The sequence below is a fragment of the Ixodes scapularis genome, unplaced genomic scaffold, assembly GCF_016920785.2.
Source record: "Ixodes scapularis isolate PalLabHiFi unplaced genomic scaffold, ASM1692078v2 PGA_scaffold2__306_contigs__length_199485367, whole genome shotgun sequence".
In the NCBI taxonomy this organism is placed as follows: Eukaryota; Metazoa; Arthropoda; class Arachnida; order Ixodida; family Ixodidae; genus Ixodes; species Ixodes scapularis.
Window position 1 is genome coordinate 197,193,215 of NW_024609857.1, and position 16,433 is coordinate 197,209,647.

Genomic DNA, 16,433 nt, shown 5'->3' on the forward strand with positions numbered 1-16,433 from the left:
ATCGACGCTCGAGACTGTGAGTGTTCTCAGCTCCCATTTAAAGACGACCGAGGCTGACTGTAGTGACTGTAACTATTTAATCACTCTATTTTTGTTCTTTCGCTTCTGCTTATATTTTTTTTTTTTTTTGCATTTGGAGCGAAGTTACATTTGGAGCGAAGTTAAAGAAAAGTTACAGAAAGTTTTCCAGAAGCTGACGTCTGGCCGAAACTTTCGAGGGATAAACTGCTAGGCCTGAACGAGTCTTATGAACAGTGTGAGACTGGTGCGAATATCAAGGTCTCATTTTGTTTTTATGTGTACGTTGATGTTTTTATGCGCGTGTGTGTGGTGAGCGTTGTGAGGAAGACAAGCGACGTCAACGACGTGAGGCACATCTCATCAGAACTTTGACGTCTCTTTACCTCAGGAAGTGAGGTTCTTGAAGAAGTGGGGAGTGTCACATTCCTGAAGTGACGGTTAAAGTGGAAGACGAAGAAGGGGAAAAGCTCGAGCACAAAGAAAAAGGATAAGCTCGCGAGAGAAGATTACATTCGACGACTGAACCTGAAGGGCGGCAGTCGAGCCGCCAGCGCTCCCGGCAGACCATGCTTCGCTCCTGGTGAACCCTGGCTCCGCTCTAGGTCTTCACGCCATCATCGAGCCGGAGCGACGTCGTGCTTGCTGCTCGCACCAGAAGCCCAGAGCATTGGATTTCGAGCTCGAAGACGGACACGAAGGAATGGCCTCGCAACATTCCTGTCAACCCAGGCCGCTTACCTGGTTGGTCAAGCGACACCATCGAACTGGTGCTGAGTGGCCCAGAGCTTCTAGCTAGGGTGCCTTCATGTGCGCTTTGCTTAGGGTGGAGCACCGTGGGGTGGAGACATCTGGCCATTTTGTTCCCACTTTTACATTTATTTTTTGTTCAGAATCGCGTGAAAGAGCGTGTCCCTGCACGCGTCTGTGACGCTGACTGTGCTATGGCGACATTTTGTTTTCGTCGATTTCTTTGTATTTTCCCCGTGGGCGCGTGCTGTCGGCATCGGGTACTACAAAGGGTGGCATCACTCTAAACAGAAGGTCATTGAGACACCCTACTCCTAGCAAGCTTGGACCCACTCCCGTGACATCGAAGAACAAGGCCTGGTTCCGGCCCAAGCAAGATCGACGCTCGAGACTGAGTGTTCTCAGCTCCCATTTAAAGACGACCGAGGCTGACTGTAGTGACTGTAACTATTTAATCACTCTATTTTTGTTCTTCCGCTTCTGCTTATATTTTTTTTCCTGTGCTGCTTTTTTGTGCTTGTGAGTAAATTAATTCTCGTTCGTCTACTTATGTGTCGCTTCGTCTTTCGACCTGCCCTCGTCCCCTCGGAGGAACGGAGGAACATGAAAGAAGGTCTTGCAGGGCCTTCTGGATTAGAAAGGGTCTTCTATGATGGGGGAGCACGGGTCGGACATCAGTACACTGTAAAAAAATTTGCACTCTTAAAGGTGCATTTTCGTGTTATAACTCACCCCCTTGTCCTGCCCTCGTCCCCTCGGAGGAACAGAGGAACATGACAGAAGGTCTTGCAGGGCCTCTGGATCAGCAAGGGTCTTCTATGATGGGGGAGCACGGGTCGGACATCAGTACACTGTAAAAAAATTGCACTATTAAAGGTGCATTTTCGTGTTATAACTCACCCCCTTGTCCTGCCCTCGTCCCCTCGGAGGAACGGAGGAACATGACAGAAGGTCTTGCAGGGCCTCTGGATCAGCAAGGGTCTTCTATGATGGGGGAGCACGGGTCGGACATCAGTACACTGTAAAAAAATTCGCACTCTTAAAGGTGCATTTTCGTGTCTATAACTCACCCCCTTGCACCCCTAAGAAATGGTGCTTCCGAATGACTACACACCCCTTTTCATAGGTGATGTGGTTCAAGGTGCACCTTTATCAACAAAAGGTGTTTGCAGCCTGTCACCACCCATTGATATAAGGGTGCTAAAAGGGTGCAAATTCTAGGAATCCTTATAACCCCTATTGAGCCTTATTGATTCATACCAGAGTTTTGATTGTCATTGTAGGTTTGGAATACCCGAGGACAACTTTCTGTAGCATTGCAATCGGAGCTGTGGGTGGCTGGGGCCAATTTGGCGCCGGTGCGGAGCGCAGTCATCGGCTGTTCTCATATCGCAGCCAATGGCTGCGCTGGGCACTGCCTCTCAGTTGCCACCCGCCATCCTCAGCTCCGGCTGCATTGCCACAGAAAGCTATGCTCGAGTATAGTCACTTAAAAAACACAGAACGGAACAATTAGTCGAAAAACTTATTGTTTCTTTAAAACACGTTGGGTTGTCAGCAGATCACTGCTTATTTGGCAGAAGTCTGCAGCTGAACACTGGAGACATCTGCCACGTAAGAAGAAATGACGCGCTGTGTTGCGCACCTTGGTTTTGTAACACGAACACCAAAAAATAAATGTTCTACAATGGAGCACAAACTGTGTGCTGCTGTAGCATAGTTGATGTCAAAAAGATATTATGCCGCCATCACTGCTGCTGCTTCTCAATGCCTTGCATTGAGAAGCAGCAGTAACTGCTGCTTCTCAATGCAAAGGAACAGGTCGTCTGACTGCTCAGCAGAGGTGCCATTGTAAACGATGCATGGTGTACAAGGTTTCGCTCCTTCCTGCATAGAAAAAGACAGTTTGGAGCAGCAGTTTAGGGTCCCAATAGCACAGTTTCGAGCAAGCCGGGCCGGCCCACCATCCAGCCTGAAACACTAACGCTATGGACGTTCAAGCAAGCAAAATTGTGCCTTTTGTTCATGAAAACATTCGTGCAAGCTTTAGGGGAAAAAATGAAAGAAAGCACAGCAATCAAGATGCGCTTTGTAATTGCGCTGAGCCACTAGAAATGCACAAAGCCTCGGTGCTTTATTGCGAGTTGTCGTAGGCTGAAACCGCGACATAAACGACAGCATGTGTCTACAAGTCGGGTGTAAACAAACAGTAGGTGCGCGAGCAGCAGACACACTTGCACGCCGTATGCCAAAATTATAGCTAAAGAGCGCTTTGAATGTGATACATTGTCTTGGGCTTTACCACTCCAGAAAAAACAATTGAGGCACCTAGTGCTTATCAAACGATCATGTGCGGTCGTAATATGCTTTCTATACGCACGAAAGTACCCAGTTACGCACCTCCATGTTCACGCAAAGCGAGATTTTGATTGTACCTACAGTTACACTGTGCTCGAATTTTCAGCTCTCTGTGATTTATAAATCATTTTTGTGGAAGAGAGTTTATTTTATTTTTTCGTGTCTCAAACCCCGTTTTAACGATTGTGATACATCTGGTACAGCAAACAAGGCAAAGAATTTAAGCGACAGAATATGTGCAGTGCTGCTTCACCTAATTACCGCAAAGTTGCGGTAGTTAGGTCCGTCTCTCACGTGGAGGAGACAACAATAGTTCTATTGTTGTCTCCTCCACGTGAGAGACGGACCTGTTCGAAAACGTGATCTGTAGTTCAGCTAATGTAGCACACAGTTATGACAGGGATGGTACATCTGCATTTCAATTTCAAGCTTTCAGGATAGCTCTATGTTGCATAAACTTACCAGAAGCACAAACATTGCTTCTATTGCTCTTGGTTGATGGACAAGTTTCGCCGAGAGTTGCAAGGTTCGTACAGCCCCGATACCTGCAATATGAACACATCACATGCTCCTTACTCTTTCTTTCAATTTAAACTTGGTGCTGCTTGTGAACCAAAAAGACTAGAAACTCGAGGAAGACTATAGTTTTTTCTTTACTCGACGCGCCTTTTCTCGTTCTTATTTTGCTTCTCGCATTCCTTGTTTACTCCTACCCCCCATGCAACGCGTATCTTGTAAATATTTTGCAACTAAAACAACCTGGTTCCTCTCATGACAAATATTGGTCGCAAATTCAGACCTGTCGCATAAGCTGAAATATTAAAGCAAGATTTAGAGCACTGTAAGTATAAAAACGATTGCTCGGCAAATATGGAAACCTTTATAAAGGCAATTCGCCCTGAGATACACAAGGAGGCGGCGCTACTGTCGCGCTACTATCAAAACGTGGACGAGACAAGGTTGCCTTACGGCTTTCTATAACCATTCGCCGAGAATGCTAACTATTCTGTTGAATATTGTAGTATGTAAGTAATTCTAGTGGGAAATATGTAATTTGTCAGTAAACGACAGCACTATCAAATCAAATGTCCACCACGTGCATTCCCAATTAGTTTTGACGAGATTAGTTGTGACGCTCCGAGACGAGGTGCCGTCGTTTATAGTGACAATATTCTCTGGAAAGTCGTGTTATCTCTTTTGCGTCGTGAAGGGCACGATAAGTGCAGGCCGTTCAGCATACCTTGGTGTACTCCTGAAGTGCCGCTCCTGGCTGGTTCCTGGAGTGTTTTCATCAACTGAGCTTCCCTGCAAATACGTGAATTAACAAGAAAAGGCACAATTTATCGGGCGTACGAGGACAATTTGACAATTGTACAGGTGCTTTAAAGTTATAAACAAATATATGCATAATTAGCTTCTTGTTAACATGAAAATACATTTAGACCAACCTCCTCATCAACTCCATTAATACTCTTCACCAAAACATAACAAGTGTTGAAAAAAGGAATGCACTGGGTTATTGATTCTGTCCCACTCATTCTGCAAGGGGAAACGGGCAAACCAATTTCTAATTCACACAATGAACAAATGGAGTAAAGCAGAGATGTTTCTTTACAGCGAATGTCAGAGAGCACTCATACGAAAATGTCAGATCGGAGCGGTTCCAGTTTGGATCCGCGGGGTTCCGACCTTGTGGACAGTTCCGATCCGCGCGATTCTGGGTGTGACCAGTCGGATCCAGTGAGACGCAACGCACTGGAATCGCACGGTGTTCGGTGCATCCGATCCGCTCCCCTTGCTCCAGTAGAGGCTGCTCCCAGCCAGCGGGCGCGCACATGCATGACTGGAGGAGGAAAGGGAGGGGTGGGGTTGAGGCAACACCCTCTAGAAACGTATAAGGCCTTAGCTCTCTTCCCGTGACGTCACGTGATAGGGCGGATTGGTAAAAGTGCGGAGATCTGTTCAAGAGAGGCTGTCGTACCGATTTCCCGCGCGGGCACTTTTTTTTCTTGCAAGAACGAGCATGCATGTACTGTAAAAGAAATTTCACTGGACGAAAGAGTGAAACATTTATTTACACAGTCCAGTTTGGTTTGTGTTTGAGCTTCATCAGGAGCAATACACCTATTTCTTCTGGAGAGTTGCGGCTTTCCGTTTTTTTTTACTTGTCAGCAGCGTCGAGAACCTTGTCGCTGAGCTTTACACAAAAGTTCTTCAGTAAAACGTTCGTGCTGCACCAAAGGATGTCTTTCAGCACAGATTCACTCGTGTGGCCGTTCTCGCAGGCGTCGAAGTCAGATGGCTCTTCGTTGGCCAGCAAATGCAGCGTCAGCTTCGTGATGACCTGGCGCTGTTCGGGCATTAGTAGCAGTTCTGGTTGCGCAGCGAGCTGCTCTACCACAACGTAGTTTCGAGCAACAGCATTAAGCGCAAACATCGATGGGTACACTAGACCTCCTCGGTCTAACCGCTTCACGAGATCATAATGTTCACAGGCGGCAGACACTGTTGTTGTTGATTTTATGTGATTATTTTTATGTGATTGTCTTATCCACAGTCAACGCGTCCTTGCATTTTGCGCAATTCAACTTTTTGAGGGTCACGTACATGGCATATCCTGCAACGTAGACCAGGATCGGAAGGGTGTCCTGTATCTTCGAAAGCGTCTCGCTGCTTACAACTACGTTGCAGCTGGGATGCAATGCCTGTACCTGCTTCCGTACACATTCCCAATGCTGGTCAGTGGAAATAGTCGGCAAGGTACTGTGCAGGCGCAGCTTGTTTTCGACTTCATAAATCTGCCTGATAGAAATATGGTACTGCGCACCTGCCAGTTGTCTATACTTTCCAAACCGGTCCTCTAGGCAGTTTGTTTGTATCTTACCAAAAAGAACATAGGTCATTTTAAGCTCTTCGAAGCTGTACCTAGCGAGCTCCACAAGCGCATAGGTAGTGTGCTCGAGCGCAGCGTGAGTCTCCTTTGTCAGAGTACCTTTGTCTAGGCCTTTGTGATTGCCTGAAGCTGAGCAGGTTGGTTATTTATATTTGTAGGATATGCCAAGAAGTCAATATTTGGATCGTTGTCCACGGAGAACACTGGTTATTGGAACTGGTCTCTCAGCCTCTTTCCCTTCCACTGAGTTTTCACATTCAGAATTTTCCACCACTTGAGTATGATGTCGATGAAAGTAGCAGTAGCCTCGAATGAGAACAGGTTGTGCTTCGCTCCAAGAGCACGCAACGCCACAGGCGAGGAATCATTGAAGATTTGCAAGGCAAGCTTTACGTTCTGCCTTTCAATATTCGACGGTTAAAGGGCTTTTCTCGATAGCCCATAGCCATATTTTAACGGCTGGTCACATTCTTTGCTGTGATGGTCTCTGATAGTCGAAAATGACGCTGTTTATATGCGCTCTGACTGTGCCGCATTTGTTTGCATTTCAGGGAAGTAGAAGCAAACTTTGTCATTCTTCTGGTTGATCCAGTTGTTTCGTATGCATTTTAGTATGTGCACCGGGTCTATAACAAAAAAACAGCGGCCTTGCAGGGTCTGATGGGTGTTGATACACAATTCTGTTAGAAGCGGGCGATTCGAAGTGGGACATTGCTTTTCTGTTCACAGAGTTGTTGTCACTCACGACGCACATAACGCGGTACCCAATCTTTTCCAGCCCGCCAATCACATCTTTCAGCATCTTGTGCAGGAACTTCGCGTCTAGTCTGTGCACTGGCACGATGTGCGCAACTTCTTTGAATTCGCACTTCAGGCTGCGCACCATGAAAACGAGTGCACAGTTTGCAGCTTCATTGGAGTTAAACGCAGCTCCGGTAATATTGCCCCTTTTGTATTCAAAGTAAGGTTTGATGTGTATTTCGCCTACCATGTCCCTATTAAAAATCCGGCGAAAGCTTCCAGTGACAATCGGTGGAAACGGGCTAATTTCCACTCATTTTCACCAGAAACCAGCGTAGTTTACCAGTTTTTTGGTGGAAATATTACCGGCCGTTACGTCCAGTTACTAGATTTCGCTGGACCTTTTACCGGAGCCACTTACGGTTAAAATTCGGCAAAAACTTCCAGCGACATTCGTCGGAAACGGGTTAATTTCCACTCATTTTCATCAGAAACCAGCGTAGCCACTTTCGCTGGAAGCTTACCAGAACCACTTTCGATTACCCGCCGCTGGAATCCTACCGGAAGCCACTCTCGTTTGCCGGACACCGAACATCACTGGAAACCGACGCAAGGGGAACCGCTAAAGTCAAGGAGTCCAAGACGAGCAGGGGACAGAGTTTGTATTGGCGGCCGCCAATCCAGCTGCATTCTCGTGAGCGCGTGTTTTAGCTCGAAATGACGTTGCAACTTCGCGAGAAGTGCATGCAGCGAACTGTATTCACGTTCCAAAAAGGTGGGCAGCGATCACCGGCAACTTGATATTTGCGACTGGCAAAAGTCTGGGCCAGAGCAGGTACGAGACCACTCGAGCGGCATTCTCGTGAGTGCGAGATTTAGCTCGGGACGACGTTGCAATCCTCAAGAAGAACGTGCAGTGAACTGTTTTGACGATCCAAAAAAGTGGGCACCTTCGCCCGTTTTTATCCGAAACCAATTTACCATGTCTTTGGTAGATTATTTGCCGGCAAACAAATTTCGCTGGGATGTCACCGGCAGCCACTTTCATATTGGCGACGTGCGCGACCGAAAGCGTCGCTGTTGTCGGCCTTCCACGATTGGCCCAAAAGCTGGCTATGACGTCGGAAAGGGTATACCATCGACGGAAATAAGAGGCATGAAAGAACTTTAATTTCAGCGGTGGTGGCAGTGTTGCTTTGACAGCGCAATGATTTCAGGCTTCCGCCATGCTATTTACCAACACCATCGAACTTGTTGTTCGCAAGGTAATGACGTCCCAAGGGGGAACCATAGGAGGGCGCCACCAATACATCTCGCCGCTAATACCAGACGACCCGGATTTTCTAGAAACCGTACCCGAAACGGGTGACTCGCTTCCCTGTTTACCGACCTTCACTCGAAGCCGACGCGAGGGGAGGGGAAAGCCGAGACGGGCCGGGGACCTGGTGTGTAATTACGGTGCCTCGCACCAAGGACGAGTCCCCACGCACTCTCTCTCTCTCGCATTGGGTTCGTGGGGAAAATGGGAGAGGGTCGTTTTGCTGACCTATTTTTTTTTTCAGAAAGCCGGTTTCTTTGTCCGTCAACGAGCAACGGCGGGCCAGGAACGAACGCCCAGTCTCGGCTTCTCGATCCATGTGTGCGGCCTGTATCTTCCAAAGCAGCTGGGTGTGCAAATGGAAAGAATATATTTTTCATTGACCTGTTTCTTACGCCTCTGTCCGTCCGCCTTCAGAAGCATCCAGCGAGCGAAAAAGACTGTGTACAAGATTTCTCAACGTCGGGGGACGTTTGTTTCGCGCATTCGTTGTTTTCGCGAAGCGCGCTACTGACGCCTGCAGGTGCACCCGCGGCGACGGCATCAGGGACGACATCGTGAGTGTGCCCAGGATTTTTCAAGGGAGGCGGATATTCGCTCCGCGCGGTCGTGGTTTTCGCTAAGCGTGCTACTGACACCTGGTGCACCAGCGGCGACGGCATCAGGGACGCAATCATGAGTGTGCCCGGGATTTCTCTACGGCGGCGGATGTTCGCTTCGCGCGGTCGTGGTTTTCGCTAAGCGTGCTACTGACGCCTGGTGCACCCGCGGCGACGGCATCAGGGACGACATCATGAGTGTGCCCGGGATTTCTCAACGCCGGCGGATGCTCGCTCAGCGCGTTCGTGGTTTTCGCTAAATGTGCTGCTGACAGTATCCGTGTGTGTGTCCGCGTGGTGCACCTACGCGGTTTTATTAGTTGAACTACCGTGCGTCTAGGAATTTACCCAGCGGCATTATGAGTCCCTTGAAAGATATCTTTTGCGGCAAATGACTTGGTTGTTCCCATTCGGTCTGATTGCTTTTGCCTACAGCTCTGTTAAATAAATACATAAAAGCTTCGGGTCTATATGGACTAACCACTTTAATTGTTAGCGAATCGTCCAGCATCTGGTAAACATACACCAACCACGGTTCACCGGCTTCCTCCTAAGTGCCTTCCGCTGACGTCCGAAGAAAGAAAGAAAAACACGGTAAATTCCGGCCAATCTTGTGATCTTCTGGCAAATTCTGGCTTTACTAGAAGTGAAAATAGCCCAATAATCCGGTAAAATAGTCTTTTACTGGAAATAATATTCCGGTAAAAAAATATTTTTTTTTAATAGGGATTACGGTTACAAAGCGCTGGTCATCTTTGAGGTCAGAAATGCTCCTCGCCATGTAACTGAGGAACGCTTCGCTCTGATGCTCTTGTTGAGGGCATACCGATCTGATCGTCATGGGATGCGGCAAAGTGATGCTTCCATGGCTGCGTATATAAGCGTACGCATGGCGCGATATGGTGAAAAGAATGCAACAGAACACCATGAAATCTGCAGAGTAGCGTCTGCGCTGTTTTTTCGCTTAGAACAAGCTTACTTGCTCTCGCAGAAATCTAATGGAGTCGGCGTCGTCTTCTGCGTGGGACGTGGACAACTGATCCGGCAGAAGGCAAATAGCCTCGCAAATTTCCTCGACTGAGTTGGAAATCAGGTCCCCGTCCCACTTCTCGATGCCTTAGAGGGGTTCTACTATACCCTTCTTACTGTCAGCAATTTCTGAAACAACCAGATTTGCACCTAACTTTTTTACCACCGTTTTCATGAATGTAGCGTCACGCTCATGTCTCCTGGGTGATTTCATTTGAATTCGACCAAACTTGTCGGGGGGGTCTTTAGATTTAATCGTAAAAAATATATATGATACCCGAATCCTTGTGATGAAAGAAACTGCCTTTGAAAAAAATTAGAATTGTATAGTTTGAGAGAAAAATATTCTGAGGCGCTGCAGGGTAGAACATGTCAAATTCCCAATTTGATTTTATCTCGACTTTAGCCGCCATTTACAAAATATCGAATTCTTGCAGAATGATTATATTTATTACGCAATATTTACGCAGGCTTGGCTATTTTTAGAGGTAAATTTCTGTCTTCTGTTATTTTAAATTAATTTTCTAAAAAATCTCAAACATGCAACCTAGAGCAAGTGTGACGCAACTTCGGACAGCTATATAAAACGAACGGTAGTGCGCAATGACGTGAGACAGATATCTGTGCGTAGCTGTCAATGTAAGCTATCGATTGACATGTATTTTCTGGTTATTGTGTTTACCGTGTTGTTTTTATTCTGCCACAAATATAGACAAAAATGAAAAATATGCAAATTTTGAAGCCAATTTTCTCAAAAAAGCCATTTTTTATTTCGTTCATACTTTTTTAATTTATTGCCCAGATTCTGCTTAATAACCGGGTATAAATATTGCTTGACCTTTTTTTGTTGTAGTTTTAGGACAACCAGTTGAATAAGTCCTTTTTATCGCGTAATACCAACCTCCGGCTCCGGTATGCGGGCTTCACCGCAACATTGATAATTGGCTCAGCAATATCAGATTTCACTGAAAACTACTTTACCCCGTTGAATTTTTACTAATATATTTTAAAAAAAATCAGTAACGTCATAAAGAAATGAGAGATGGCTGAATTGACGAAATGATGTCTGCGAAGTCGCAGCTTGCATTTTCGAACGTCGCCACGACAACGTTTTACTACTGAGGTTGCACGAAACTTATATATTTAGATTATTTGTTTGAACATTGTGCCGTGATAAACAACAACAAAAGTAAATTTAGTTAACATCAATGTTAACTAGCCTAAGCGAGTGGAGAGATCCAAGACGTTTCATCCGTTTCGATCATGTCGGGTTGCATTCTACAGCACTATCCAGTCCAGAAAAACAATATCCCCGGCCGTTTATGCGTTCCGGACAATCTTTATTTTATACAAACATTATCGGAAAATCGGCTCGAATTTTTTAAATTTACCGCATGGCATTCTTTCGCCTATCCTTCATTGGCCCTTAGTATTCCGAGGTACGTGAAAAAAAAATTGACTACATTTTGTCCATCCTTCGGCTTTTGGACTACTTGTTGCATACGTTTAAATTTTTTGGGCTACGCACAGCATATAGGAAGTTGCTTTTCAGCTTACAGTAATCATACTCTTTGGTTGGCAGTATGCAATAAAACATTCATAGGTAACAGTTTAACAAAATCACTCTATTTATTGAGTAATTTATTTGGGTTAACAAGGCACACCTATAGAAACATAATTTTTCACAGAAGCGCAAATGTACAAGAAGAGGCTTTAACAACAAAACAAAACAAAGCCGTAGATCATCTGAGAGTTCCGCACGTGCACCACAGAGGTTCATGCATTAAGACGAAGATAGAACAGTTCGCTCAAGCTGCACTTCACCCCTTTCGCGTCGCCACACGTGCGAAGCGCGGATGCCTTTCCGAGTTGGTACGCAACTCCACTCTGTGTTCTTGATTCTGCGGAAGTCACTCACCTCCTTCTCGGTTAAGTTCATGAGAGTTACGTTTTTGACACGCCTTCCAACCTTGTCCACAAAATCTACTGATGTTCGGACGAGCTGCTCCTCCGGTGAACGGAGGTTGTGCACCGTTGCGTGGTGTTTGAGAAGCCCTCCAACCCCGTCACAAGAGTTTTTACCATGCCCAGAGGCAGAAAATATCCACTTCAATTGGGTATGGCCCGCTCGTTCGAACTCATGCAGCTGAAATCTATTTTTAAAATGAGCAGGTGCCCCGTCGGATATGTACGTTAGTGAAGCATAAGCTGGGATGTGCTCCTCCAGCGAGTCTTCTATAAGTCTCAGAGCCAGCAGCGCATGGGAAGTGTCATGACATAAGTCCTCACAGACAACGCCGAAGCATTTTGAGCCTTGCGACGTGGATGCCACACACGTGAACACAGAGAGCTGACGCTTGTGCCAGTGGTACTCCTGTATCTCGTGTGGCAAAATTACCATCCAGTTCTCCGCAAAATCGAAGTGCATGACGATGTGTCTTGAGGTCACACTAGACTTCTCAATCCGTATGGCTTCCCGTTGTGTCCTACGAATAAAATCGTGCGTGGAAAACCTTGTGGCCCATTTCTGTAGCTCTTTCAAAAAGGCGCTGGAGTCGGCAGTCTTGCTTATCAAATTACCATTCTCCCATGTGAAAAATGTAATTTCCTCTTCAGGCACCAGTTCCAATGATTCTAAAGGGCCGCCCACACTAGCGAGAAAACGCGCCCGGCGCGCCGATAAATCGGTTAAGCGGCAAGATAAAGGGCGTGTGTCTGCACGCGCTCGTGGCGCTGACTGTGCTTCGGCGACATTTTGTTACTTGCCGCGATCGGCGTGCCACGCGCGTTTTCTCGCTAGTGTGGGCGGCCCTTAAGGCGAGTCTGTCAGGCGAGGGGCAGTCTTTGCATTCGCCTCTGAAACATTCGGACGAGGGTTCAGGGCAGAGGCACAAAGCGAGAATCTCCTCTTTTGTTATTTTTTCTTCTCGCATGCTGTTCAGGGTGGAAAAGCACAAATCGAAATTCGTACAGCACACACATGCACAGACAGTCTGTTCAGGGTTTAGCTTGACCCACTTTGGCCGCAGCGAGTAAAATTTAGTCAGACCTAATTTTGAGTCCGGGTTTGCTTCCTTAAACAGCCTGTACGTCTCTCGGACAGACCTTGTCATATACCGCTTCACGACCACATGTTCTTCGCCATCCTTCAGAAGCTTAACAGCATCTTTTTTGTTTGGGCTCTGCCGAGAACAGTCGAGATCGTCGTCGGTGTAATATTGCGTGGCTGCCCGTATGGTGTCCTCGCTTATGCTTCCACCGTGATAAGGCTCCGGACGCTCCCATACGCCGAACCGTTCACGAAGCTGCTTTGATTTCTTCAGAAGGTACTTCGATGCCTCAGGAATTAGCCGTTCTACCTCCCTAGTGGCTACGCCCTTGGGCACAAGCGTGAGGAGCTGACATCTCTCCTGGTAAGATGCCGCCTTCACAAAGGCCTCTCTGATGTTTGCCCACCACCCGTCGCAGCCGAGGCATGGTTGATCACTGCGAGAACTTGACCCACTTGGCTCCAAGGTATATGCAGTCGCCAACTTTTTTCGTACCTGTCGGGTGTGTGATCCTTCAATCTCCCGCTGTTTTCTTTCAGCATATGCCTGACGGCTTTTCGGGTTTACTGTAGAAGGCATGCGCAAAGGAGTTGTTTCAAGCCCAGCAGGAGAAATCTCTTCGTTAAGACCTTGCACTACTTCGTGCTCTTCGATGCAGCTTGCTGGAGAGCTCGAGCATGGATCACTGACAGATGATGAAAGCTTCTCACCGGTGGGTGTACTGGTATCAGTTCTGGCAGAGCACGTCATCCAACGCAAGAGCCGCGGCTTTCGATGGAGGCAGGATCATCTTCAAGGCGTCTACGTTGAGATCGGTGACATAACGAAGACGTCGGTTGCGGTATACCCTTCGCTTATGTCTCTCGAAGTAGTCCGCGCAACTCTTTCTTTTAAAGCTGAAAACTGCAGCCATGACTGGGTTCAAAATAACGCGTTCATTCCTCGGGAGGTTCCGGCTTTCTACTTTCGACGCAGTTCCGCAGTTCTCTTATACAAATTCATTGCTGCAAGCCCTCTTCTTATATTTTTTTTATTCTCTTATACTAGATGAGTTTGTCAAATATAGACACTGATTAGCGAATCAACCTAAGGACGCCAGAAAATGTCATGGTGCGTGTTATTCCATTACAAGTAAAAATAAATAATGGATAAGAGAAACAGACAGACCATAGCACCAGGGGCTCAAAGAGGACTACAAACATTAGTTCCGGAGAAAAGCGCTGCAACGAAGACACAAAATGATAAGCCAACCAAACCTTCATTTTTGTTCTGATGCTCTTGCCGACACTGTGACCATGTTTGTACTGGTGATAACTTGCCACCCTTGAAACAAATAAGTATCCGCAAAAGCTGTATGTATACAGTTACGACTCCATCGACCGGCGTGATAATGGCTAGTGTTTACTGCATTTGTTTTCTCCTTTTGACAAACTTGACCCAGCCGAGCTACAGAAACTTCGGGCACCAAAGAGTCTCAAGCTTCCGCCCATAAATTTATTGGGAGAAGGACAAGGACTGCTTCACACAGTTCCACTTCGCTGTGATGCTTTGCGACAGCCTGTGACGACGCGAGTTCCACTCTAACAAGATTAGTATAACCCTTTTGCAACGGCGCACGCCGAGGTCAACTAAGAGTCGCATGGTAATCTTCATGATAAGAATCGCAGCCTTTTGCTGGCGCTCGCGAAGAGGTTACTGAACCTATACTTCACCTAACAACTGGACCAGTTGCAACTGATGTGACGAACATGGCTCTTTCTTTTGATGTAAAAACAAACATAAAGAAAGCGCCAGAAAACGTGCATACCCAGCTGGTAAGCAACACACGGGAAATCAATTAAAAAAGTTTGAAAGAGAAAAAAAAAATTTGCCTACGCCACTTGCCTTCTGTCATTTTTTTGTGACATTTATTTTTTTGTAAAAAGTATATTACTAGGAATGCAACGAGGTAAAGTGGTTGTCAGTGAAATCTGATATTGCTGAGCCAATTATCAATGTTGCGGTGAAGCCCACATACCGGAGCCGGAGGTTGGTATTACGCGATAAAAATGACTTATTCAACTGGTTGTCCTAAAACTACAACAAAAAAAAGTCAAGCAATATTTATACCCGGTTATTAAGCAGAATCTGGGCAATAAATTAAAAAAGTATGAACGAAATAAAAAATGGCTTTTTTGAGAAAATTGACTTCAAAATTTGCATATTTTTCATTTTTGTCTATATTTGTGGCAGAATAAAAACAACACGGTAAACACAATAACCAGAAAATACATGTCAATCGATAGCTTACATTGATAGCTACGCACAGATATCTGTCTCACGTCATTGCGCCCTACCGTTCGTTTTATATAGCTGTCCGAAGTTGCGTCACACTTGCTCTAGGTTGCATGTTTGAGGTTTTTTAGAAAATTAATTTAAAATAACAGAAAACAGAAATTTACCTCTAAAAATAGCCAAGTCTGCGTAAATATTGCGTAATAAATATAATAATTCTGCAAGAATTCGATATTTTGTAAATGGCGGCTAAAGTCGAGATAAAATCAAATTGGGAATTTGACGTGTTCTACCCTGCAGCGCCTCAGAATTTTTTTCTCTCAAACTATACAATTCTAATTTTTTTCAAAGGCAGTTTCTTTCATCACAAGGATTCGGGTATTATATACATTTTTTACGATTAAATCTAAAGACCCCCCCCCCCCGACAAGTTTGGTCGAATTCAAATGAAATCACCCTCCTTTTACGCAAAGTACTTCAGCCACGGGGCCTCATCGTCGACGACGTGGATAATAACAAGCCTTTCGTCCTTCTCAACAAAGTCCAATAAAGAATGGACTTTGTCCTCTTCATGTGCCCCGTTAAACATCTCCTCGGACTCCGCGATAGCTTTTTGCATGGCAACATGCTAAATGCGCGCCCGCTTGGAGTAGGGATCTTCTCTCCTTGTGGCTTCCCTAGACAGGTAGGTCGGGCAGCTAGGGAACTTCGACGGTACAGCGTCAGGGCGATGACGGACATGGGATAAGGGCACTGTGATGGTGCGGCCAGTACTTTCATCGGTATACGATGCTTCTCGGAGGACGTTCGAAGTGAAGCTCGCATACCTAGAAAAGAATTTTGCGTCCAATGAACAAACCAATGGGTATTTGACATAAAGTGCGGATTGCGAGCCACATTTATAAGAATGTATACATATATTGAATCTCCATTTGCAATGGAACAATTCTCTACCAAAAAGAAGCTTACCCTTGAATTCTCGGTGACGGAGAGGTCCTCCCGCGGAACAGCGCGTATCCATGCGTCCCTCAGTGTTTGATCGCTTGGGAACTTGAACACGTGCACTTTGGTGTCCACGGTGTAGTTTCCGCGGCATCGCGGCACACAGCACTTGCACGGCATCTCACCGTCGCTCTTTTCACATTTCTCAAGCTTGCCGAGACACGAAACAACTCACAGCGACGCGCAAAACACGAGAAATTCGACAGAACAGATATGCACGTCGAAAAAGACACTCGGAAGCAGGCAGATTCTGCGGGGGACTGGTAAAGCTCACTGTTCAGCCGCACCTGCAATGGGGCGACATGCCTAGACAGGTCCGGACCCGTCGAGCCACCTCTCGGAGCTGCCCCATTAGCTGACGTAGTAAGAGTGGAAAGGGGGCAGAACCGAGGCTTTCTTCC

General features: G+C 46.3%; 1 protein-coding gene across 1 annotated transcript; it reads right to left on the reverse strand.

Annotated features, from left to right (window-relative positions):
- Window positions 1-1,368: 1,368 nt before the first annotated feature.
- On the reverse strand, window positions 1,369-16,013 carry LOC121836424. Its single transcript, XM_042291315.1, has 5 exons — window positions 16,000-16,013; window positions 4,367-4,431; window positions 3,589-3,671; window positions 1,669-1,787; window positions 1,369-1,584 (listed from the first exon to the last, which is right to left on the reverse strand). The coding sequence occupies exons 2-5, from the start codon at window positions 4,416-4,418 to the stop codon at window positions 1,497-1,499; spliced, it is 342 nt and encodes a 113-aa protein (XP_042147249.1). The 5' UTR covers window positions 4,419-4,431; window positions 16,000-16,013; the 3' UTR covers window positions 1,369-1,496.
- Between the last annotated feature and the right edge of the window lie 420 nt (window positions 16,014-16,433).